Consider the following 27,859-nt stretch of genomic DNA (forward strand, 5'->3'; position numbering starts at 1 on the left):
CAAATTTCTTTTTTTATATTTCACTATTATTTATTCTTTGGAAATTTTTTCTGTAGCCTAACCCTCTTGATCTGTTGTTGAATACTCTGTCATCATTTGCAGTAGCATTAGCTATCGTTACTGTAAATGCTAGTACATTTTTCATGGAGATATTTAGTCTTATTGAAAATTTGTTGGATTACCATTTAGCAAAGTATCTACGCTTTTATTCATTGCCACCTCATATTCCTCTATCTGTAAAAATAATATGATTAACTAGATTATATTATTATAATTTTTAATTTTATATCATAAAAATACTTACTGTTCATTAATACTTTTAGTAAAGAATGTTTTTTTTCTCCCATTCTTTAAATATCAAAAGTTCTGTAACATCTTCTTAGTGGCATTTTTAGTGGCGTGTACACCAGCAACTTTAGTTGTATCTTTTGTTGCTGATGTTTCAGCTACATCAACAACGACATTTTGAATCAATCGCAACCGTTCTATTTCTTGTTTTTACTGTTTGTTAATAGCAATTAGCTCAGTTATTTGTTTTTCTGTTTCCAACTACATCATTTGAGTAGTAGGTGGATCAGCAGAGCGACTATAATAAAATTATAATTGTAATTTGAACAGAAATACAAAAAATAATACTATAAAAAATATTGCCATAATTTAAAAAAGCGTATCAACTGTCAGCGTAATCATCTGTAATTAATATACAATTGGAAATGTAAATTATATAAAAATATAAATTAAAAATACGCTAGGTTATTGCACTTACATCGTTCATTTTGAAAATATAACAAAGAATGAAAACCACAGTTAACAAAATTCAATTGACTAAACAGTAAATATATTCTGGCTAAATGGAGCGACAGAGCGCTCGAACTGAGCGTCATATACACCCCATTAGTAGCGTTAACTTACACCGACTATAGCTTATAACAATCAGTATGCTGATTGGCTAGTTGGCTGATTGATATACACGTAATCAGTTGTTGAGCAATAGTATATATAAGTGGTATGCTTGAAGATTTTCGTAAATGGTTAAATATATAAAAAGTATATCACTATAGTTGAGATGAATTTCGTATGACTTAATTGATTTAAACTGACCTTCAAAAAATCAACTACCTCGATAAGAAATTAATTGAACTTTGCTTTATGCGAAAATGTAGGTTCGAATAAACAAATTATGTAATGAAAGGTACAAATCGATAGATTATTGCGATAAAATATTATACAGTAATTTAGACTTTATCAAGGTATCCAAAATAATAGCAACTTTTTTTGAAACTGCACTAATTACATCGGTGAACGTCTACCGTATACAGGGTGTCCAAAAAGTCTGGAAATACCCAAATAACTTTCCACGTGATTTATTTTAAAAATATGTCAAGGTCACTTTTGAAGTAATTTTCAACAAGGAATTAAACGGTGACTTTGGATTTGACGTTGAAGATGACATCGACGGTTTTTCAAGGTCAGGTCGATTTTTTTGAATGGAAAGCACCTTTTTTGACATTAGTAATCGAAAGAGTGGAAAATATTACGTTTAAAATCGTTGAGGTTAAAAATTTCTCGTTTACCTCGAAGGTCATTCAATTCTGAGTCCTCTTAAAAAAACTCGATTGATGAATATAGACCAAAGCTTGCTTTAGTTGTTTTGTTTGATCGTAATTAGCGGTGACATCAAATTCGACCTTGTTTGTATACTGCAAGGTCATTTCAAGGTCAAGGTTTTTTTTCTGATGTCCTTCTCATCTGATAATTGCAATTGAAAAATCAGGAGTTCCCATACTTTTATTTTTAGCGTCACCCAGGAACAACGACTGGTTATTGCCCTTTCAAGCTGCTCTGGTATGCTCGTCAAAAAATTTTCCAATGCAATAGTTTACAATTCAAAATAATAATTTACTTGTTTCTGAATTTTCATATTCTGATTAGTTTATGAATACGGTTTACTGCAAAAAATAGTGCAATGGACAAACTAACTGATAGGGAAAGCTTCTCATGATGAGAGTTTGGGATCTAGTGCCGCGATCTTATAGGGCTGTGACAGATCTTTTCAATGCAACATTTAGGGCTGATAGAACTTTAACTTTATTTTCAACAGTTCAAAAAACTGTCAGAAGGTTTGACAATACCGGCACTGTTAGTGATCTACCTAGATCAAGCAGACCAAGGTCAGTAAGTGGTGAAGAGAAATCATTAGATTTTTTATTAACATTCACTACCGATGCACATACTTCCATTCGTAGAGCCGGTCAAGAACACGAAATAAGTTAATCATCTGTTCATAAAATACTACAGAAAGCGAATTTTCATCCATTTAAAGTAACGCAGATACACAAGCTGAACAAAGATGATTTCGATGGTCGCGTTGAATTTTGTAAAGATATGACTGTTCGCATAGTTCAAAATCCTAACTATCTATCTAATATAGTATTTTTAAATAAAGTTGTATTTCAACTTAACGCAAGTTTGAATAGATATAATTGTAGATATTGTGCATTTGAAAATCCTAATTAGGTGAAAAAAGGCAAATCACAATATCCAGAAAAATTTAATGTCTGGGTTGGAATACTAAATAATCGAATTATAGGGCAATTTTTTATTGATGGTAACTTGAATGCGCAAAACTATGAGGCTATGCTGCGGAATCAAATAGTTCCTGCAATAAGAGGAATAACTGGAATAAACTTCAATCACACATTATATCAACAGGATGGCGCAGCGGCTCATTATACACGAACTGTTCGCGCTTACTTAGATGCAGTATTTATTAATCGATGGATAGGACGAAGAGGCACCATTGAATGGTCAGCTAGGTCACCTGATTTAACGCCTGTTGACTACTTCTTTTAGGGATATTAGAAAGATCGAGTATATAAAATAAAACCCTAAAATTTGGATGAATTACGGCAAAGGAACGTTGATGGATCAGCTCTTATTACCGCTGAAATCATCAGAAATGCTGTTGATACATTTTACCATCGATTATGATACTGACAAAAAGTAAATGGAGAGCAATTCGAGCATCTGCGATAAATAGAGCAAGAAAATATTTATTGAATCACGTGAGAGGCAAGGAGACTCACGATAATAAAGCACCCCAAAGGGATCAGAAATTACTACCTCCACGCCGTTGTTCCTGGGTAACGCTAAAAGTAAAAGTATGGGAACTTCTGCTCTTGCAATTGCCGATATCAAAAGAGGAAGACATTAGAAAAAAACTTTGACCTTGAAATGACCTTGCAGGATACAAACAAGGTCGAGTTTGATGTCACCGCTAATTGCGATCAAACGAACCAACTAAAGCAAGCTTTGATCTATTTCCATCAATTGAGTTCTTTTGACAATGAGAGGCCTCAGAATTGAATGACCTTTGAGTGACCTTGAAGGTTAACGGGAAATTTTTTACCTCAATGGTTTCAAACGTAATATTTCCCACTCTTTCGATTACTGATGTCAAAAAAGGTGCTTTCCATTTAAAACAATTGAGCTGACCTTGAAAAAAACCGTCGATGTCATCTTCAACGTCAAATCCAAAGTCACCGTTTATTTCCTTGTTGAAAATTACTTCAAAAGTGACCTTGACATATTTTAAAAATAAATCACCTGGAAAGTTATTTGGATGTTTCCAGACTTTTTGGACACCCTGTATATGTTATTTACATCGTGAACGATATGATTATAGAAAACTATGTTTTTAGAACTTATTTCACAATTTTTATCGTGTTCTTCAAACTTTTTAATGACGATTTTTCAACGCAGAACTACATGATAAAAACTGAAAGTTTCGTTTTTAAGTCACGAGTATCAACGTAAATGCATATTTATTTAACAATAAACAATATTGTTTACTAGATTTGATATTAGATCAAAGGAATATTTAATGCATATTAAATGTTTGAATTTTCAATTTCGTCAATAACAGTTTTTATCTCTATTTGTGCATTAAATTGAATGCGGAAAAAAGAAAAAAAAATATGAGCGCGCACTAGACATCCACTAATTTTACTAAATTACTGAATACTTTACATAAATGGCTTTTTAATATTCGTTTAACAATGCAAAACAGTATATTAAATATTATTTTAAGAAAGAATAAGGTTAAATTCCGAAATTTGAAAAAAATATATTCAAAATGTTATCTTCATTATAGAAATGTTTAATATATCGTGTAATAATAACAATAGTTAACATACATTTCTTATAATATGTGAAGAATTGATTCATCATTTACAATTATACAACTCAGCCTAACTTGGTCTAACATTAATTTCCACTAGGAAAGTGATTGCTGTAAAAGAAGGTAACCTAGGTTACAACTTTATTTGAACATTATTATATTTGAACTTGATGTATTTAGAATCACGGTGGCTTAGTGGGTAAGAGATCAGGCTTCTGTATAAAAACTCATGGGTTTGACCCCCTGGCATGTGAAAGTTTTCAGAAATGAAATGTTCATATATTTGTTACCATGATTCCGTGTTTCGGATCGGACCTTATACTGTAAGTTCTGTCGTGTAAAGCTTTCTCCTGCACAATTAAAAAAAATTATGGGAGAGGTGGGCTTACATACTCATGACTATAAGGAACCAAAACTATTGCATACAGGTGCCTAGTGTACCAAAATTGAAGCCTAATGCATAGCATTTCAGTTCGAGCTATAGCGCCGCCGTCGGTCGAAACCATGAATTACAAAGCAGCTTCAATTTTGAAATAGTAACTTTTTAGGATTTCACCTCATGTGTTTTATTTTTTATGACAGTGAAAATTTATACGTGTATTTACTACAATTTGAATTTTATAGTTAAAAAATGTCAGAAATAAGTCGTTGTTTATTCTTCTTGTGTCAAAAAATATATGAAGTACTCTGGAAAAATTTGATAATTATGTTCATCAAAAGTATACGATTCTTATTCCTTTTCTTTACGCGGGTTTTTTAAGGATTTTGGTTTACAACTAAATAGTGTGGCTATACTGACAAAAACATACTCGTACTCTTCATTTTAGCGGCTTTAAATATATAGAAATTGACGTGAGCGCGAAGAAATTTCTGATATATTGCCGGATATAAACATTGTATGCAAGTTATTTGCCGTTTTCCGGTGATTTTCCAAGTTTTTCACCGATATTGGCCTATAACTTTAATATTCCGCTTAGCTATCAGGAAATTAATGATACCATTCGATTTGGCAGCTCAAAATACATGGAAATATGTATTTCTAAAAATATAACTGACTGGTTACAAACATTACAAGCCAGTTAATTGTCTTTTTTTCACTGATTTTTCCATTTTTTTGACAATTTTCGCTTATAAAATTTTTTAATCGCATTTTAGACAAAAACTAATAGTACCATTCGATTTGGCGACTCAAAATACAAGATCAAGAAAAATCGTATATTTTTTTATGATCAATTTCAGGTCTTCTATAGACAAGAAAAGGGATATCATAAAGATGCGTAATGAAGAGTATTTATTTTCTCGTGTTCCTAATACTATATATAGTACGATAAATTTTGAACCAAAAGTATCTAATCAATGTGAAATTTTTCAAAACCATGCTAATTTCATGTACGTATATCAACTATATATTAAAAAATATTAAGAATTCAATTGTTTATATATATATATATATATATATATATATATATATATATATAATTGTTAGTAAAAACAGCAAAAGTATCTGAAAAAATATAGAAATATTATAAGGTACAGACTAATAGGTTTGAATCTATTACTAAGAAGTTGAAATAATATTTGAATTATATATGAACAAAGATAATACATAATTTACATCATCAGCCATTCAATAATTATTATGATAAACAAATTATGATGAAAACGGGAAAAAGAAAACTTGAATCATTTCCAATTATTTGACTGACTTTAAAGTTGAATCAAAATTAAATTATGTTGTTAACAAATACAACGTATAGTTATAACATTATATCTAAATTTATCATATCTTTCATTGTATATTGAACAAATATAATAATTTCAGCAATATCTTTAATTGGCTTAGAAAACTATTAATTCAGAAAGGATAAAGTTCGTTGCAAAGTCACCCATTCTAGCTCTAATCGACTGACTAATTATAAATAAAGCTAAAAGTAGAAAATTAAAGAAAAATTATATTAAAATATAGATCTCAATTACAATTTAATCGGTTTTAAAATAAATTTTATTAAACTCACACGTAACGTACTCTTTTCCTATCTCATTTATACATATACGTATAAAAAATTATTATTATGTTTTTTGTAGCTCATAAAAACTACCTACCTATTAAATACAATTTTTCATATAGATTTAGAACGCATGAGTTTACTATAAGGAACGCTAGTCGAATAAAAACTATGAATCAACAATTCAAATAAATTAATATTTTGTAAGTGTGTCAAATTTATTTAGCTACTAATAAAAATATATATAAGTTATTAAATAATAATTTTCGCACAAGATACGTTAAATCATCAGTCTCACCTTGATAATATTTTTGATACGCAGCCATGGGATACCCTTAGTTGTCTGGAGATATCGCAGGGACGGACGCCACTGTGCGCAAGCTCGACGATCCTTTGCCTCACGACATCGGGCAACGGCCGCCCGTTTACGAAGACGCCACCGAGCTGATTTACTCCCCCGTGGCCTGCAACAATACGTGTACTGTTCAACTTATGTCTACTTAATTTATTATATATTACAGCTATACACACGGTTGAACTCTACAAACAAATGATAATGACTCTAAAATTCATGTAAACTAGATTTAAAAATCTTGAGGTTGTAAATAAAATATATTATGAGCCTTGCTTTTGTGTACCATTGAATCTCTTTAATCAAAAAAGAATAAACAAATTTTCAGAACACTGTTGAATTATTTTTTCGCCATAGCAAATTTATAATTAACTATACATTGAAGGATACACTCATATTCTTATAATATTATTATGATACTCAAGTATTATATTATATACTTGAATTACGTGTTAATAATTTTGATTTACAAAATATCAACTGATATTCTCTTAATACTTATAAATATGTAAGAAGGAATTAAAAAGAATATTCTATTGAACGAAGTTTTGGCATGATCCGATTTACTTACATCTTTTGCTCATTATTGCTCTAAAAATAATCTAATTTATATAACGGATCAGTATACAATTAAATTCTACAATAAAGATATAATTGATTACTTGCTCATAACATCACGCAAGTATAAATTTGTCACGATTTTAATCTCAAAACCGTAAATACCTTATTATTTTACGTCTTTTCTTGGAACAAAATATTATACCTTCATTGTATATAAGAGATCTTTCTTCTAGAACATTTTCGTACTCAGCACAAAATGTACAATTTATTTTGGTTTGTGTAGACTAAATCATTAATTGTATTACTCCGTTATGTAAGCATTAAGTTAGAAACACTACTTCCACGCAAAAGCATCATGTTACTAAAAATAAAACCATTTAATTATCTTAAAATCTGTCATATTCATAAGAACTGCACTTTACGCAGATCTTGCACAGGAATATGACGCATCATTTTGGCATATTTTAACTTGTGTGATTAGTGTAAATCATGCTTCCATTATGTGCAATATGTTTATACTGAAGAATAAATCAAGAGGCCAATTTCATTCTGATTCATGTAGACTCTTATTATTGCTTGGCATTTTTTATCATAGATTTGATTTAATTTTTTTATTATGAAAAAATAATCTAGGCACAGTTAAAGAAATAAATGATTCAACATTTTTCTTAAAAATCATTTTCTTCGATTCTACAATCCACCCAGCATTAGCTTTGAACGTAATATTTTAAAACTATAAAATCGATATTAATTTCCAAACTGATCTAACTTTACGATTTTTCTATGACTGCTGACTACGCGAATGAAAAGACAATGAACCGGATCACACTATACGAAAATTCCGTACATAAACATGACAAGAAAGCAATAGAAATATTAATTAAAATAACTAAATCAAAAGATAATTTAAATGATTATCGTGCTGACATAACAAAAGAAATAAAATGAGAAAGTTACATCCGTTAGGCAAGTAATTCAGTCCAAATAAGGAAGGAAGAAAAAAATTGGAACACACATATATAGTCTAAGAGCTACGAATAATCCTGGATCTGTAATCCGTTCTTCATGAAGTCATATTTTCAAAAAAGCCATATATACCGACTGTATCCAATGCAGTGGTAGTTAATTTATGACAATGGATTTCTTACATGAAATGTAAATTACGTAAGAAATGTAAACTGTGCAATATATGATATGTAAGTAGTTGTTTGATAAGCCTTTTCTACCCTGATAAAGTTTATACAAACACTTTCTATAGTTCTATGTATACTTTCTAGTTAATTATTTTTAAATTGCGGTGCCGTCACATTTAAAAATAAGAATTTTCAATTTTTGAGAATAAAGATTTATTGCTGATGAAAGGTAATTTATGATAATTAATAATGTATAAAAAGTCTTCGATTAATTTATTAAAATTAATTTAATTAATAAACCATTATCATACGTAACTGCATATATTCTAAAATGTGAATAATTTAATGAATATTGATTATTTTCATGCAAACTGATCAAGATAAAAAAATCAGATTAAGAATGCTTTAACTGACAAGTTTTTAGATGCAATTATTCTTTGGTGGCAATTCAATCGTTTTATTTTCAAAAGCAGGTTCGTTTACTCATCCACAGTACGTTATTTCATCCAAATATATATTTAGAAATGGTTTGTTAAATGTATATTTAACACATACGTGCAGAAAAGAGAGGCTGAGTTATCATTAGATGGATTTAAAAATAAATTTGGTAACAAAAATTTATTGTTACACATAACTGACGGAAGACATGCTTTTGTAAGAGCATGGGATGTTAGCATTATTAATTAATATTTAGCAGTTTGTGTGTGTATTATTTACGAAAAATAGCGCGTGCGTCAGTCGCTCTATTTCTTACGCGATCGGTGTGTTACACGACACATTCAATTATTATAGTCTTGTTGCTAGTTGGTTGTCTCAATTAAAGCTTATGCTAAAACCAATTTGTGTTTTTGTGTCACATCGACGCTTATGTTAATCCATCAATGAAACTAGAGTATCTTTACAAGATATAGTTGAACAAAGTATTGCATGAGCATGAGAAAAATATAATAAGAATATTTACATTGTGATAATAAATAACGCTTGTATATAATGTTAATAGAACGATTAATTAATATATAGTAAACAACTTGTAATAGCCATGGTGGTAATTTATTTTGCATGACAGACATCGAATTAGTTATTATAAATAAAAGCAATATTGATAGAATTTAAATCAACAGATTTAGAAAACTAAGTTATTCAACTTAGGGGTAATCTTATTAGCTATAACAAGGTTCCCTACACTGAGAAATAAGTATGGTTGAATCAACAACAGACGCTCTGTTAAAATGGAGCAACAAAGACTCCTTCGTTGTTTCAAGACACCCGATATATCAGTTTTACAGACGCCCTTCTGTTGAATTGATACATGTACTCTGTTCATTTCATAGAACCTCCGTTGAGTCGATGTCATGCATAGCTTGCTTTAACGTAAGGTTATTGGTTCATTCATTTAAAACTTTTTTTGTATCAACCTAACGAACTAAATTCTCTATAAAATTTTTTTTTCTAATCTGAATAAAATGTTATATTTGAAATGGGAGAGAGGGAGAGGTAGAGGGGGAAGAGAGATCAGATCAGACTATTATAAACTCCACATACACACAGAATACAAATTTAAACATATAGAAGACTACAGATTATTTCGCACGCAATTCCTAACGCATACATATATAAACGTTCGCAACGATCAGGAGAGTTACTCGCCAACTCTCCATTTTTCTTGTATAGTAGGGGTCTTAAGGCTTCTTATATACTAATGGAAAGAATTTCTATGCACTCGCAGAAAAGATAGTAAATTAAGATTAGCCACCTAGTGTCGCTTTATGTTACCAACTTTTTTGCTCTAAAATTCTCGCTACGCTCGCTGCCTCGGCACTCATACTATCCCGCGCTGAAAACATTCTCTCCTCCGGTGTAATATGGCACCCGTTACGCTACTAACGCATAAATAACTAATATGAGTGTGTATGAGGTATATAAGTAAGAATAATCAAGAAAGAGAGACAGACAGATAGACGCCGACAGCGGTACAATTATTATTTTTTTGAAACTTCAGTTTATTAAATAAAATATTTAGTTGATTCAATAAAAATTAAGTTAAATCAATATCAATGCTATTGAAACAAAAACTTTTGCAGTTGTTTCAACTTTCGAGAAGCATTCGTTTTAACCACCTAAGGTCTTTAGCCATAACATCAAGTTTTCTGTTGATTCAACAAGGTTCTGATATTCTAACATATGTGACGTTAACACAACATAATTGATGTCGAAACAACAGACTCTGCTGTTGGCTTATTTTATCATAGTGAATTCTACCAATTCAACAGACGAGTCTGTAAAATCATCATTCGCGCAATTGAGCCGATAGAGGGCCAGTCAAGTCAACAGCGGATTAGTTGAATGAACAGCTGATATGTTGAACCAACCATTATTTTTTCTCAGTGTAGCCACAAAGATTCCTCTTGATTACGCTTGATTATTAGATTACTCTTGATTATTTAAACAATTTCAAATAAATGACGTTATTATTGAATCTCAATTAAATAACTCTTCTCAAATAATGTAATAGAAATAATCAATCTTGAAGATATCGGACGCAAATACTGCTCAATTATATCTTAATTTTATATCCTATTTGCATAGTTGTTAATAGATTTCGGGCATTAGATTCTTTTTTAGCTAAAACTGTAGAGTTATAGTTCAGTGTTAATCCTTTTGACATAAACAATAATTATCAAAGTATAATTCATCTTCTAATATCAACAGCTGTTAATCGATATAATTTTTCAAATCATTATATCAAGGCTGTTGATTTACACAATTTTCTCAGTTTGTGATCATGATGAATAAATTTTTTAAAGACTGTATCTGATTACGGTCTAGAAGAACTAGAATACTATAAAAACAGATTTCAACACTTGGCAGTATTATTTAAAAGAAATTTTCAGTCACCAATGTCATTTTGAAGAAATGTAATTGTTTTTATTTCGAACTCTCAGTGAGGAAGCTATAAAACTGTTATATTTAGGTAAATCTACAGGGCAACTGGAACGTTTCTTCTCTCAGTAGTCATAAGTTCATTCATTCAATAACAGACGTTTTGGAGCAGGGCAATCTGAAAAATTAGAGTTATATTATAATTTGAATATGATGACAGAAAACTTTTATTTTTTTTTATTGGAAAAGATTTGCAAAATATGAATAAAGGAGGAAAAGAGTTACCAGTGGTCATACAAGGAAAAGAACCTATAGGAAACAATGGTTTCTAAGAATAGTAAAGACCTTTTATTTTGGACTGGATATTTTGGAAACCGTCTCTATCGACATTTGTATTTCATTATACATACAAATCATCTCCATGCAATCTCAGTCATAAACAGCATCAACAAAAAGATTTATTGATGAATTTTCATGATTTTTCACCTTGTGCATGTTTAAATACATTTACTAATTGCTTTAAAGTATTCTAAACATCGTTACCTGAGAATCTATTGGTCAAATTGAAAGTATTATCAGACAGATTAAAAATGTTATATTTTTTATATTATTTTAACAAAATATTATTTTAACAAACTATTTTATAAAAATTTTGTTACTACGATAGTATGAGAAAGTGATTCATCCAACTGTATGATTGAAGACATCAACTAACGTATTAAACCTACGTACTTAACGTAAGATATTCGCAACTACTACAAAGTGTGAGGTGAAAAATTTGGTCTTAAGAATAAAATTTCATATATATATTGAATTCTTGTATCATAAATAACTTTTTCGCAATTGCATCTATCGAACTGAAATTGTTTTCAGATAATAAATCGTAATATAGACTTTCCGTTTAACTCAGAGAAATAAAGCTTTCAACCAAATGGAAGTGAGAAGAACTAAATAAATAACTGCCGCATAGAAACCCGAAGTTGCTTTTTTACTATATCCAGAAGATCAGGCCTATTTGCATCAAATTATTAATCGTAATTATGAATTTTGATTACTCTTGATGATTCAGAGAAGATTATTCGAAGTTTCAACTTAATCCAGTCAAATTTATAATATCGTGTTTACATTACGTATAACTACATTTATCTTTGTTGGTGTAAGATTGAAGAAATATCTTGCGTTAAATATACACTGAGGCCTGCAATGACTCGGTCGGCAGGGCAACGGACTCACACCCGGTAGGCCCGGGTTCGATTCCTAGTCCCTGCTGATTGATACAAGCATCACTGAAAAAAGTTTCATGTGTTTTGTTCTCAAACACATTGCAAGCCTCCGTTGTTAATTAGCACTGATGCAGCATAAATAGAGTGTCATGAAAAAAAAACACATTTACAGTTAAAAAAGTAGAGGTAAGTATAATAAAGTGGGAAATAGGGTTGAGTTGAAAATGTCACTTGCCGGGCAAACTATCAAAGTATATTTGTCATGCGCTACTGACATGTATTTGTAATGACCGTAAGTAAATCTTTATAGTATGCTGACGCTTGCAGACGTATTTTTGTGCTCTCTAGAATTTCTTAAAGTTTTTAAAAAATTTCCCACTTTACCCTATTTACCTTTATTATTTTGTATTTTTTAATTAGTATATTTGATTTTCTTACAAAACAATCATCTTCTATAACTAAAATATGCATAGTAAAATTTTTTAAATTTATATGACTTTGGTAGTTTCAACAATTATTAAAATATTAATAGACAACGTTACATCAAAAGTATCTGTCTGAAGCTTTTAATATGAAAGTGATAAGATGATTAAACATATCTAGTATTAAGATGAGATTTATTCAGTTGTTATAAAGTTTTTCATTTACAATGAGAGTTATTGAGTTGTTATAAAGTTTTTCAAGATGCATAACATATTGGATTGTCGTTTTAAAGTTCGGTCAAAAAAATATTTTACACTTTTTCATATTTTCTATCTCTTTTATTTTCTCGCACCCTCCTTCCTCTTCCCTCACTCTTTCCTTCCTCTTTCTCTGTTATCCGTATTATTTTTTTTCTTCTCTATTTTAAACAATAAAATAATTTTATTTGTAAGCTTAATCGTTTGTCGTGGTCTTGAAAAGAAATCAGAGAGCGAATTACTAATGGAAAAAAGTGTGGGAAAGCTTCGTCTTGCGGCAAACCACGAAGTTTTCATTTTTTTCCGAGTCATCAAGACAGCTACGAATAAATGGAGGAGCAGACCTCTAATAAAAAACCGGAGATTCCCTTTTCACCGGATGATCTTGTTTCAAGCGACGCTACAGCAAAAAGAGCAAAACGAATAAGATGACCTAGCTACCTATCGAACTGTGCACTTTTTTTCGTTAGACCGATATTTTCTCATGATTTGACTATGTTAGCAGTGCATCTAATCGACAATCAGTTATTGGCATAACTTGAAATATCGACATTAATTATTTAAAATATATCTGAATAAGCATTCGATCAAAAACTCATTGATATAAGTAAAATTTCGTGTGAAGCTGTTCTACGTGATTACAAAAATCAACGAATTTATATTACACCAGTTTACATAAAATTGGAATGATATTATTATAATGAATTTAAGAACCGTAATTTTTTAATAATTAAGTTTTAACTAATCCACGCTTTTGTTTCCCTTCAACTTATTTATGTATTACAAGTGTAATACATAAAGTGTCGGATACAAAGGGAAAGGCAGTGAATAGCGAACTCACCTAGTTTTGGTACAACGTTTCGTCAGCAATTCTGCTGACCACTTCAGGCTTTATTGAACAAAAAAATTTTGTACAACACATTAAAATATGAAACAAAGAAACAATACAAATCTAAAAAAAATTATTTAATTATTTTATTATTTAATCTAAACAATCTAAACAAATTAGTTAATACTAGAGAAAATTTCTCATCACCAGTCAAGTTAAAACTGAGAAATAAAGTACAGTCTATATTTGTATCAAATTATTTATAATTTGATATTTGAATTATTTGTATATATTTGTCTATATTTGTATCAAATTATCAATAATCTCTTTTACATAAAATTCATAATCCCTTCTGCATAGAATTCAGTAATGGATTATAGACCCGATTGAGGTACTGAACATCTTCCTTTCTATTTAGTCTATTTTCATGTAATCCAATATATAGTATTTCAGATATTCTACGTTTTTTGTAATTATCTTCATAATCTAATATCTTTGTTCTATTTCAGTCAAAATCGTGAGATAACACTTTTTTATGTATAGAAACCACTGCTTCACTTCAAATACTATTTTTATGTTCATTTAATCTAGGCTTTAATGCTGGCTTACTCTCATCCACGTAAACACTGGACATTGTTTACACCGAAAACTGTAAACAATGCCAATTCTATTCATTATATTAGACTTATCTTGGCCTAAATATATGATATTCTGTAAAAGCTTTTGTAATAGTAGAAATAGATTGATATTATAATTTTTTAAGACTCTAGAGCATTTTTCGAAAATGCTACAATTATGTAGAATTGCTATTAGCGGAAGTGTTTTATAAGTCAGTTTGTTAGTATTATCAGTTACTGTAATATGTTTCTTTATACGCTTTTGAATATGTTTTTTAACGAAGGTCGTTTGAAAGTTATTTTTTCTTAAAATATCAATAACTAATTTCTAAAATTTTTTGTCAGAAATTAAATATATTCGATCCACTAAATTAGAAACAATATTGATTTTTTGTGATAACGTATGATTAGAATTGAAATTCGAAACTCTGTCAGTTTGTGTTGTTTTTTGAAATCAGTCAACTTCAAATTTGTTCTTATTATTAATTAGTTTTAAATCTAGGAATAGAATGCAATTATTAGTTTCAGCTTCAAATGTGAATTACAATCTGGAATGATAAGAATTGAAAATCTGTACCACTAAGTCAATTTTATCCTTCGGGATGCTCATTATTATATCATCAATATATCTAAAGTAAAATATCGGATTAACTAGAAATTACTTAGAGAGTGTACTTTTTTAAATCTTACATAACTATCTCTACCAATAATGGAGAAATCGGCGAATCCATTGGACTTCCATATATTTGTTTATAATAGTTATCATTAAAAACAAAGTATGTATTACCGTATAGAAATTTATTATCACGTCTAATTTCGACTAACGGTATATTACATTATTAAATATCAGAGTAGTGTTTGTCCAATCCTTCAAACACTAAGTCAATCGATACGTTGCTAAACAATGAGCTGAAATCCAAATTTATTATAACATACTCATTAGTTATATAAATATTTTTAAGTTTTTGTTTTAGTTGTAAACTATTGGAAATATACGAGAACGGTTTTTTTGATAATTGACTTCAAGGAATAATATATAATTTTGACTAAAGTGTGAGTCGGACTGATAATGGAAGAAATTATGGAGTGAGGCGGAACGTTCTGTTTATGAATATTCGGTAACCCATAACATTTAGCTATAGTTTTGTCAGTTTGTGTGAGCTCATCATTATGAAATTGTTTACGTAAAAATTGGTTATTGTTCCATTCCAGTATTATCTTTTTCACATCTAATTGCAATTTTTTCAACGGGTTCAATTTGACTTTGATATAAGTAATTTTGTCATCTAATAATGCATTCATTTTTTCTATATAGCCTCGTTTCGACATAACAGTAATGTTGCCTTTATCCGCATTCGTGCACATATCTCGATTGTTACATATAATATAGTTTTTTTAATCTTTTCATATAGTAAAGTATTAAATATCTTTACATGCAGAACAGTATTAGGAATATATACAGTGATTGATAACTTATAATTTAAGATTACATTTTTCTAAGAACGCGATTATGTGTTTACAAGTTTCAATAAGGGGTTTTGCAAAAATACATTCAATACAGAATGGTAGCTGAAATTTAAGTTTAAACAATTTCTTCAGAAGCATTTTTTTGCTCTTTATAAAGATTCTAGAGCCAGACTATATGATTAATATTCTCTGCTTCTTTCCCGCATTTACAAAGAGAACTATCTATAACCTTAATTTTGGCTAATGTTTCAGCCATAATATAATAGTGATTAATATGATAGTGATTAGCTCTGGCGCGATTTATTGAAACTATCAAGGTTCTGGGTAAAGTTCTTATCTGTAAACCAGGGCTTATTTTTCTCGTTGTGATACAAGTTAAAATACGCGATACCTTTGACTGAACCTAAAGTCTTGATAATTTCGTTGGTAGAAACCGTAGTTATTTTTTTAACGTGATAATATAAGTCCGAAAATAGGATTTTATTAGTTGAAACAGCTTTCTTTTCAGTCGTTTATTTGGCCAGATTATCAACATCCTCATTCCCGGAAATTCCCAAGTGCGCTGGAATCCAGTGGAATTTTAAATTGGAATTCGGATATTTTTTCTTAAATATTTTCACTTCAAAGATATAGCCGTTGGTTGTAGTATCAAATTTTAGTCCAATCAAGGATTTCAGCACGCTTTGAGAGTCCAAAAAAACTAAAATATGCCCAAGAGGATAATAGTGATAAAGTTGTACTTCATTGATTTTAAATGCTGACTTTCAATTAATTAATTAACAAGCCGTTGGGTATCGTTGAGAGATTCATTACGAGATTTTAAGCAATATCGTTTTATTAAAAAAAAAATAATTTACAGAAGATCATCAAATCCTAACCTCGAAGGACGTCGAGTTGTCGAACTAGAAAAAATAGTTGCTGAGCTGTAATGTAATAATTGTGATGATTGTTTTGTGCCAATAAATATTGATAATTCCACACGACTGTGAAGCATACCGCCATTACACTACATACAAAACAACAGTACTTTAATAATGAATTTCTTTTAACTTTGTCCGGCTTTTGGTACTAGTTTTTAGATTTTGATAAAAAGTATATTCAGCTGTAATATATAAAATTTGTCGTTAAATCTATAATGATGGACTCTGACGATGGAACTATCTTAAGTGTAAGTACACGCATTATTTGATTTGATATACTGCAAAATAGATGATAGTGATTTGATATACTGCAAAATAGAAAAATATTTAATCAACGAAACATTCTTTCCTATACTTTTAAAAGTTTGATGTATTTTTTCTTTTTAATTTATTTTTATTATAACCACATTTTACTATCGGTTATTCAACATGTTCACGGGAGTGTCATTTATGAGTGCGAAACCGTCAGATTTAAACGATTAACTTAGTATGTGAGACCAATTATTTCTCATAAACAGAATTACATTAGCAATGATAAATGAACATTGAGCCAAAACATTTTTCATTTATAAGATTTTAATTTCAACTACCTAGAGCTTATTTTATTACAAAATTAACATTGACTCAGGTTTTGATATATTTTTCTTAAGTAACATTCATTCGTGTCAAGAAAATATGTTGAAATACATCATCTTGAAATATATAAAAAATAGCTGTTTTAAAATATTAACGGAGAAAATTTACCTAGTGAGTTTCATTACAACAAATGAATTTTATTAATATTTGAAAAAAGTAGATCTACTTCTTCTGAACACTTGTTCCTTAGGTAAATTTTTTGTAAATTTGATGGAGCTCATCTAAAACCGGCAAAAGTTATGTGGCTTGTGCAAATAAAAATATCTCGTTCCGTACGTAAGAGCGGAAATGACGGAGACACTAAAGATGCGTCCGGCGTTCTTTGAGCCCAGAAAAATCTGTAGAGTGATATGAGAGCGTAACTCTGCGGCTATTCGATATTTCTCCAACTCTTTGTTCTGTACGTGCTTCTATACATATATGTGTGCATAACGTATTGCGTTACTCAAGAATATTAGTGTACTATATTGCGAAATATGTCTCTTGAAAACATCATGAAATGGAAATAAAAAGACGTATGAAAAAGAAAGAAATACGATATTTTACTACCAAAGCGAAATATCATGATTCTCGAGATGATCATGCTTGATGGTCTGGCATTCCCGCTTTTTATCAAATTCCTTCGTTGTTTGATGAAAATTACAAAAAATTTGATTTTTTATTTTATTTTGTTCATAAACATTAGATTTTTCATTGGTAACTATACTTTTACACAATGTGATGCATGTTTCTCAGAAATTATAAATGAAGAATTTTTCGTATTACTCAATTTGATTGATGCTCAAGAATGATGTAATGGAAAAAATAAGTAAGGTATCTCTAAAGAATAACACCATATACCTAATAAAACTACTGTTTTTATATATTTAAGGAAGTTCTTCAGCTTATAGGCGGGTTGACGAGGATCACGCGCGGTAAACGCACTACCCGTATATTTATCTCGCTCTTAATAAAACAATTATTGTTAGATTAAAACCGAAAATTTAGCGGAACTCCTTTTAGTATCTAATTTCGTGTAGCCTTTGTCATAATTCTATATATATTTTTCTTTATTGAGAAAATACACTATAATGAAATCGTCCAAATTTTTCCGTTTGGACCTATCAATAATTCTTTCATTAATAAACAGGAATAGTACTTTTTGTTGAGCTCAATAACCTTTTTAAGTAATGACAGTTATAATTATTAAAATTATCTCCAACCAAGGCATTGATTCTATAAAGAAATATATACAAACTCCGATAAAGATTACGTGTTTATTAATATGACAAATAACAAGTGTAATAACAGTAACGTATCCCAATTAATTGTTAAAAAATATATATTAATGATAATAGAAATTTGGAAGACGCAGTAATACACTTCCTACCAAAACATAAAACTATACCAATCAAAAATGTTCACAGTGAAAAAAGAGGTACAGTAATAAACAATCGCATCAACTAGGAAAGTGTAAAAGCTATAGAAAATGTACCAAACAAAAATTAAATTGAAATAAAATAAATCAATATATCTACCATAAAAGTAATTTGTATTGATAAATTTTCTATAACGAATGAAAAAAACATTGAAGCAGATTAATTTTAATAATCAGCGCAATTTTATTAATAGTGAAGATCAAGTGTTACGTATATGTATTTAAATCAAAAAGTGAAATCAGTGATGTGTGCGTGTGTATGTGTTTCTCTGTAAACATATAAAAGAAAATCAAAATAAGCTCTTTATAAAATATCAAAACTGCAAAGTTTTTAACGTAATAGATACAATTTCTTGTTTTAAAAATTTGGTTATAGTAGTGATAAGTTACATGTTACACGTGTAGTACATAGTCCAGGAAAAAAAAGTTTTTCACGACTTTTTTTTCCTACAAGTTAGATTTTTAGGTATAGATTTCAAATCTATTGTAAATAATAGTTTCCAACTTAGAAGAAAGTATGACATATTATTCACGGCCCGCTTCATTGCAAATTTTTCACTTAAATTTACGGTGCTTGCCTGTATTATTTTTCCATTTAATTGCATGCTAAAATAAATGCATTTTTGTCTCCAAACAGCCTACAAAAATAGATCCCAAATGTAAAAAAAAATTGATTAAGACAGAAGATATAAGCAATCAAACCGTTATTAATGCCATTTAAATAAACAATAAAAATGTTGTTATCATTAATTGAATTTCCATCTAACTATTAAAAGATTCATTTAACGGTTGGAATGGGTAAGTTAAATAGTTAACGTATTATGCCTTATACATAAATTAACTATTTATCAGTGTGTACAATCTAGAGCATTTTACATAATGACATTTATTTTTTTCGTAGTAGATGTCATAATAAAGTATGAAAATATATACATTTTTTTATTTTTCCAAATTGGCAGCCTGGAGAAACTTTTTCCATAGTTGAAAAATCAAATAAATAATGTAGGCGTGTGATATCGTTATATTTTATTACATTTTTTAAAAATTGAAAACACAAACTTTTACTAGAAAGTTGTCAAAACTTGTTAACAAGTAGGAGAGCTACAGACTTTTAAAATTAATGGCTTATTCTTGAACGAACTAAGTTCCTAGTAGGAAGAAAATACTGTTTAATTAATGATGGAATTATCATTAATTGCCCTCTAGAAAAGTTGTATATTATAGTAGCGCTATTGATGTTGCAGAGCGAGAAATAGATTTTTCGTCGCTCGAGAAATCAAACATATTTAAAATCTCGTTCCACACACATTTTATCGAAAAATAAAGTTAGATACAAGTGTGAGAAAGTGATTTCACCCTTGTGTAATCTGATCACCCTCGCTTCGCTCAAGTGCAAACATCCACAAGGGGCTAAAATTAATTTTTTCGCATATATTCTTCCCACTTTTCCATATTTCCACAAACACAATAATTTCACTCTTGATAGTTTCAAATTACCACTTGACACAGCATTTTTTCTTTGCAAATAACTTAATTTATTCAACTTAATAGGTCATCAAATTTGGTAGGCTATACTCCCCTGTTTGTTAATAAAATTTGACAATTTTCAAATAACAACCCATTTTATAAACTAAAAAAATAAAACTGCACATTTGGAAGTTAATAAAAAAATTATATATTTCGATACATTATTATGATATCACTACGAAAAAAATCAATGTCATCATGAAAAATGCTCTCGTTTACACACATTGATAAATAGTTCATTGATTTATAAGGTCATAATTTGTAAACTATTTAATTTATCTATTCCAGCCTTCTAGTGAATCTTTCAACGGTTAAAATGCTCTAAAATGCCCAAACTGTGACTATTTTAATAAAAAATATAATACAACATACAATGTCAATCATAGTGCCATAGACAGTGATTTGAGTAAAGTATTGAAAAACATTTAAATTTGTATCATTTTTTTTTGTATAGAATCATGTAACCTGAGAACATTACGAATATTTTAACATACAAAAGTACAAAATTTACTATACAACAGCAAAATAAGCAAATCCTTTATTGTGGTCATGTACATATATACAAATAAATAAAATGACAGAATTGTTTATATGAACAAACAATCTAAAAATAATAAATTTGATAATTTTCCTTGAAAATAAAAAATAATTAACATTGTCAGCAATATATGAAATGCCCGACATAAAACAGAATTTTGTAAGAACAGCAAATAATTAAATATAAGATTCAAGTTTCGAGACTGACTTGGCTACTTTAAAACTGGAATTTTGTTCTTGATAAAGAGTTGCTGAAGAAGCTGTGATCGATATTTTGGATCATTATCCTGCTGGAATATCCATCCTCTTGGCATGTTATTACCATTAAAATATAGCATTTGCTGCAATATAATGTCTCTGTACATGGCAAACTCCATAGTACCTTCTATTTTTAATTTTAGACCTACGCCTTTTCAAGAAAATGCATCCCATGGCATAATGCCACCTCCATATTTGATATGCTTTTACAAATTTAAATCTGGCCTTCTTATTTTTCTTACTAATGAGTGGTTTTTTTCATATCAACGCGTCTAAAAAGTTCTATTTCTGACAGTTTGCGTGCAACAATACTTTGATTTATATCTGCTAAATTTTCTTCGTGTAATTCACGTGCAATGATGGCAGCATTCTTTTTCACATCTGCAACAGCTTTTCTTTTAATTACTTTATCAACACGATTAGTGATTTTTCTAGGTCTTCTAGGACATTTATTATTTTGTAGAGTATGAATATTCTTATATTTATTTAATATATCGTTCATAATTGATTTTCTTATTACCAAAATTTTAGATATTTTACGTAAAACTTCCTCTTCATTGAGTAATTTAATCACGACTTTTTGGATATCTAAAGACGTGCGCTTCGGCACTTTTACTGATTGATACTAATTACATAATGTAACAGAAACACAGTTCCAGCTGATACATACCTTTGTGACCGATAAAATTAACAAAGCGAAGCGAATTATATTATAGTGTTTGGTCGGATACTTATGAATAAGCAAAATATGTGGTTTTAGATATAAAATTTTGTTATTAGTTAAAATAAACGTTTGGATCACATGGTTTGAGAGTATAATAAAAGCACTTTACGAAGTTATGTTTGTATGTCCATTTTGCATTCTTTATACATTATTAAAACATAAAATTATCTTTGACCGGACACTTTTGCACACAATTGTATATTAAAAATTTTTACAGGTATTATTAGAATCTAGACATTCAGTTATGTATTACCAGACCTTTAGTGAATAACAGTAGTAAAGATTCTTGCATAAACAGATACTTTATAAAAATGGATAAAATGAAATACAAAACTATAAACCTTTTATTGATTATTATCCAATTATAATATTAAGAATTGCTAGGAAAAACATTAAACCTTTTATAGACAACAAAATAGATTTTCAAAAGCTCAGAACTTTGGTCAATATTTTAAAAAAGACTGGTATGACACAAATAATAGTTCCAAATTAGAGAATTAATAATCTAAGTGGTAAAATTCAATATTGTATAAGCAGTGCCCTATTAAAAATAATAAAAACAAAAATTATATGCAACCTAGAAAAGATGGAATAATAACAGCTGTACTAACATCATATAAAACTAAAGAAAAACTATAAAATTTATAGGAAAATGATCAGAATAACATTACAAATAAAGAAAACTACAAAAATCATTTAAAAATACTAAAAGACATTATAAATCAGACGAAGGATAAAAACATTATCCCGTCAATTTTACTCTTTATAAATTTATGGAGTGTTATTGATACAAAATTATGTAAAAATACTAAAAGAAAGCAAAAATATTGATCATATTCTTGAAAATAATAGCAAGCTAACTGACTCATTACCAATAGCTGTAAAAATGAATTAATTTTTCTGCAACACAAATGAACAACTAACTAAAAAATAGTAGTACCACAGATTTCAAAAATATAAATATCTAAAGTGAACAAGAAACATTTTCCTACATATACCAAATAAAAAAGAAATACGAAAAATAATAATCAAAATGTAATATAAATATGGTGATTTCGATAGCATGTAAAATTCTAAAAACACTGATATATTGTGCCTACACCTCTAGTAAATATAATAAACACCTGAATTGGTTAAAGAAATACCCAAATGAAAGGAAAATGGCACAAGTTATACCTATAAGTATACAAAGCAAAAGAAAAAAATATACCTATGAACTGCAAACTCATCATTAATCTCTAGCTTAGTAAAAATTTTTAAATAATTTAGGCACAAACAACTATCAAATTTCATCAGTTACTACAATTTAATTTCAGATAAATAATTCGGCTTCAGAAGAATAAAAATACGAAAAATGCACTGAATTATATATCGGACATAATTTACAATTAGCTAGACTAAATAATAGCTAAAATAATTCAATTGCCATCACTTTTTTTGGACCTTGCTAAAGCTTTAGATAGTGTATGACGCAACATATTACTAAGAAAATTATATGACCGTGGAATGAGATGCAGTGCTTATAGCCTTTTGAAAAAATTCTAAAAAATTTATGTAGATTTAGACACCAAATTTCGTAGAATACCCTATAGTAACATATTCATGAGCTTATGTAGAAAATCATATAAAAAAGTTTATAGAAAAATGTGCAGCTTAATACGATTAAAAAATGGGTCCATATCCTACACATTTTTATACACAGTAATTTTAAGATTGTCTACAGAAATTCTTTTATAGATGGATATACTATCTGCACAAATTGATATAGACAGCTTAATACTCTATACGTATTTGTACACAATTTTTTGGTATATTCATATTTGTATAGAAAAATATACGCAATACTATGCTGAAATTTACACACGAATTTTTGTAAATAATTATACAAAATTTTATACAAGTAATTATACACATTTTTATGCAGAAGAGAAATACACTATGTAGACAATTGTACAAAAACTGCTGCAGAAGTATGTGCACAAGTGATGAATTGTATAGCGCAAAAATATCTTTATTTTTTAATATTGTATTAAATTAAATTTATTTTTTAATATTATAGAAGCATATCTAATCCTCCTAGTTTTTCATTTTTTATTCTACAATGCTTCGATTAATAAAGTTTAACCTAAGTATTTACCATCTCAATAACGATATTAGTTAAAGTTCCTACCGCTACGGCTTCCTGGCTCCTGTACAAAATTTCTATGCTGGTTTTTAACACTCCCTCTTTGTGTAAACAATAATGAACTAATATAAATAAATTTACTGCTGACATTAGTTCATTTAATAGTACATAGATGGCGTTTCTAAAACCATTATAAAAATTTAATACAGGGGCCAGCAACTTACAAACGGTAAGATCTTTTATTGATTAGTATATATAATAAGAAACTTAAATTAGATATTTATGTTACTTCCTAGCCTCACTACTTTGCGTACTGCACCTTTAGCTTGTCTAGAGGTCCCATCCTCATCATCATCATCCATTTATTTCTCATCTCACATCTATGGTTTAGAACCTTCGGGTTGGTAACCATGAGGAGGGGTTTAATTGGTAGTTATCTTAGTACACCGAGGTGTATAGAATAGTAGTATTTTTATTGGCATAAGCTTTTACAGTAAAGAGCTACATTACCACCAAAGTGGCGCCAATGAGGGCGCACTGAACTACAAAATTCAAATACATAAAATATATGACATCAGTTCTTACGGACTAGGAAATAAATTTTTCCTATATAAAAAAAATAAAGAACTTTTTCATTCAATGTTTTTAATAACAAAAATCTCAATAATACTATTTTGGTGTTATACTCTACTTATATGTTAAATATTAAGAACTAAAATATAATAAATGATGTAGAAAGAATAAAGATATATACTATTTGAATATATTAATTTAACTAACTATAGGAACATTGGTTAAGTATTAATTTTTATTTCTAGAATAAAATCTGATAAAACATCTACAATATTTACATCTATATCTGTTAGAAAAGGTACTACAGATGTAGGTTTGGTTTAATTGTATCTTTTTAATTTTTTAAGAGTTTTTAATCTTTCATGATCATGGTCATGAAGTAATTCGCAACGACAAAAAATATGATTTATATCTTCTTTTTCTTTACTACAATGGTACATTTTGGATTTAACAATATTGAATCTACATAAATAAAAGTTAAGTCACACATGACCGCTCCTTATACGGTTTAACGTAGTTATAAATTTTCTGGGTAAATGTGAAAATTTCGAAAACCATGGTTTTTTCGATGCTATGTAAAAATTATTAAAATAAAAGACTCCTTTGTTTAAACAACCTACAATATCTTTATAAGAAGATTTCCAAAATAACCTTACATTTTCATGTAATTTTCTATACTGCAGGAGTTTAGATCTAATTTGAAATATAAAAGAAGATATAGATCTCGAATAATACTTATTTCGAATTATACTCGACTTATACTCGTATTATCTATTGCTTTCAATGCACTTTCACTATCAGAAAAAATTCGAAAATGAATATTATTTACGTCTGAAATTATCTTACCTAAGCAAGCAGTAATAGCCAGAGTTTCAGCAGAAAAAATTGAGCTGAATCAGGGATTTTAAAAGAAAAATTAAATTGTGGTGACAGACTCCATGCAGCTAAACCTACGGAACTATTATCGTCGATATTAATTTTTAATCCAACTATATAGATATCGACAGTATCTAGTTCAGGTTTGAAAATTTCCTCAAATATTTTGAAGTAATCAAATGACTTTAAAATTGTTCTACCCGAGATAAGATTATGATGTCAAAATCTTCTAAAAAGGATTGCCGTGGTTGTATAAGTTTAAACAAAATATCTGACTTGACTATCAGATTTGAATGCTATCGTAGATCCTCATAACATGAAACCAAGGTAGACTTGTTGAAGTTAAAATCAAATTGAAAGTCCTCGAAGAATTCTATAATTTTTTCGATATTTTTAGTAGTAGTGTTATCGTTTAATGACATGCATTTTAATAGATACTTGATACCAAGAAGCTTAAATCTGTGAGATAGATGTGGAACTTTTGATTCGCCTACTATTGTATTAAAGGAGTACTTTTCTGATAGCCTAGGACTAATCTTAAAACAGCATTTTAGACTTTCTGCAACTTTTCAAACTGGGAATCTGCACAAGGTGATATAAGAAATTCATAATATTATAGTCTGAATCTTACTAAGGACTGATACAAAAGAAAAAAAAAAAGAAAAAGATACAAAAGTACCTGGATCGGCACCCCACCAAGTTCTTCTTAAATTACATAATTCTAAATAACATAATACTTTTCCTAACTAAATAGAAAATATGCTTTGACCAATTAAGTTTTTGATCTAGTATCATACCCAAAAATTTGACTTTTTTGGCTGGAAGAATAAGTTCATCCTCTAATTTCAAGAAAATATGTTTGATATCAATGTTGTTTTTATTGAAAATAACTAGTTCGCATTTATGGAGTGTTAATTCGAGACCTTAACTTTTGAGGGCAGGTACAATAGAATCTATCACAGTTTTCAGTTTGTCAACTCTTTGCTACGGATTATCGCATTTGGTGAAAAAAGTCACATTATCTGCAAATTCTAAAATTTCAACATCTAATGTAAAAAGAGATTTCAACAATCGCGTGTAAATAGCAAACAATAAGGGACTGAGTACACTTCCTTGAGGGAAACCTTTATTAACCACATAAGTTAGCGGATTATCAGTATTTAGCGGGACATAGATCCTTTCAAAAGTTAAAAATTTTATAAAAATAATGAATTTTTTGGTAAACCTAATTTTATTAAATGGTCTAATAAAATATCCGGGATTACTTCATTAAAAGTCCATTTAATATCTAGAAAGAAGGCTGCTAAGCTTTTTTTAGAAAGAATGATTCATGTATTTTTGAGTTAAAATTGAAATGTTGTCCGCGCAGAATCTTCCCTTAAGAAAACCAAACTGTGAAGGGGAAAAAGCTTTGTTATTTATAACCAGAAAGTCATATGATTATTAACCATATGTTCAAAAGTTTTAATAAGTATACAGGGTGCCATGGAGACTGAACAAACTTTATTACTATTATTTTTAGGAAGAAATTTTATAAGATATTCCGACCAAGTTTCAGTGAAAATACCCTAATCACAAAAATCATTAAACATGTCGAGTAAAATTCTTTTATAAAATTCAGGTAGTTCAATTAATAACTCATAACTAATTTTGTCAGCGCCTGGAGATGATTTAACATTAACTGAATGTAAAGTAATATCTAATTTTTCAAATGTAAGGGGAGATCCATGAAATAAATTTCATTAGAACTTGGGGAGTTTAAAAAGTATGAATCAATAAAAGCAGATAAGTCATCACGTAAACATAAATTTCTATCCTTAAGGATGCAGAGCTCTTCTATACATAATTGAGTGTTTTTCACGGCTGATTTATTACTATCTGAAGACATAGGCCTATTTATACCGTTTTTTAATGCTTTAACCTTTTTCCAAATATCTAAAACTCTGGTATTCCTATTGATAGATGTGCAAAAATTTCTGAAAAACTTAGTTTTTTCCTTCTCTAAAGATTCTAATAGTTTCTGCTTCAAGCTTTTTATATTTAATGAAAATTTCTAGGTTACATCTATAATGGACGGACCTAAATGAGGCGTTCCTAGTCGATTGACTTTATCACAGATCTCATTCCACCAAATATATCTTTTCTTTTGCTTTTTCTTAAATCTAAGCGGTTTATCAGATTGATTTAATCTTATATCTAGAGTCTTCCAAAGCATTATATGAACGTTCTAATAAAGCAGTATATCTATTGACAGCTGAATCATTAACAAACATCAAATTATTAATTTTTGATTTTTCTTTATCAAGAATTTTGAAAAAATTACTTATATCCAGTTTCT

General features: G+C 29.0%; 1 protein-coding gene across 8 annotated transcripts in view; it reads right to left on the reverse strand.

The window, feature by feature from the left end:
* The window catches only part of LOC131675061 (paired box protein Pax-5), a 399,649-nt gene that overhangs the window by 313,238 nt on the left and 58,552 nt on the right, over window positions 1-27,859 (reverse strand). For 7 of the 8 annotated variants that reach the window (XM_058953888.1, XM_058953887.1, XM_058953894.1 and 4 more), the window contains one exon: window positions 6,485-6,650. In XM_058953888.1, the coding sequence (XP_058809871.1) occupies window positions 6,485-6,650 (166 nt within the window). Of the gene's footprint in view, window positions 1-6,484; window positions 6,651-6,717; window positions 6,766-27,859 lie in introns of those variants that run through there. The other variant, XM_058953893.1, reaches the window with a different exon arrangement.

The sequence above is a fragment of the Phymastichus coffea genome, unplaced genomic scaffold (assembly GCF_024137745.1).
Source record: "Phymastichus coffea isolate CEN01 unplaced genomic scaffold, Cenicafe_Pcof_1.1 PCOF00016, whole genome shotgun sequence".
Taxonomy (NCBI): Eukaryota; Metazoa; Arthropoda; class Insecta; order Hymenoptera; family Eulophidae; genus Phymastichus; species Phymastichus coffea.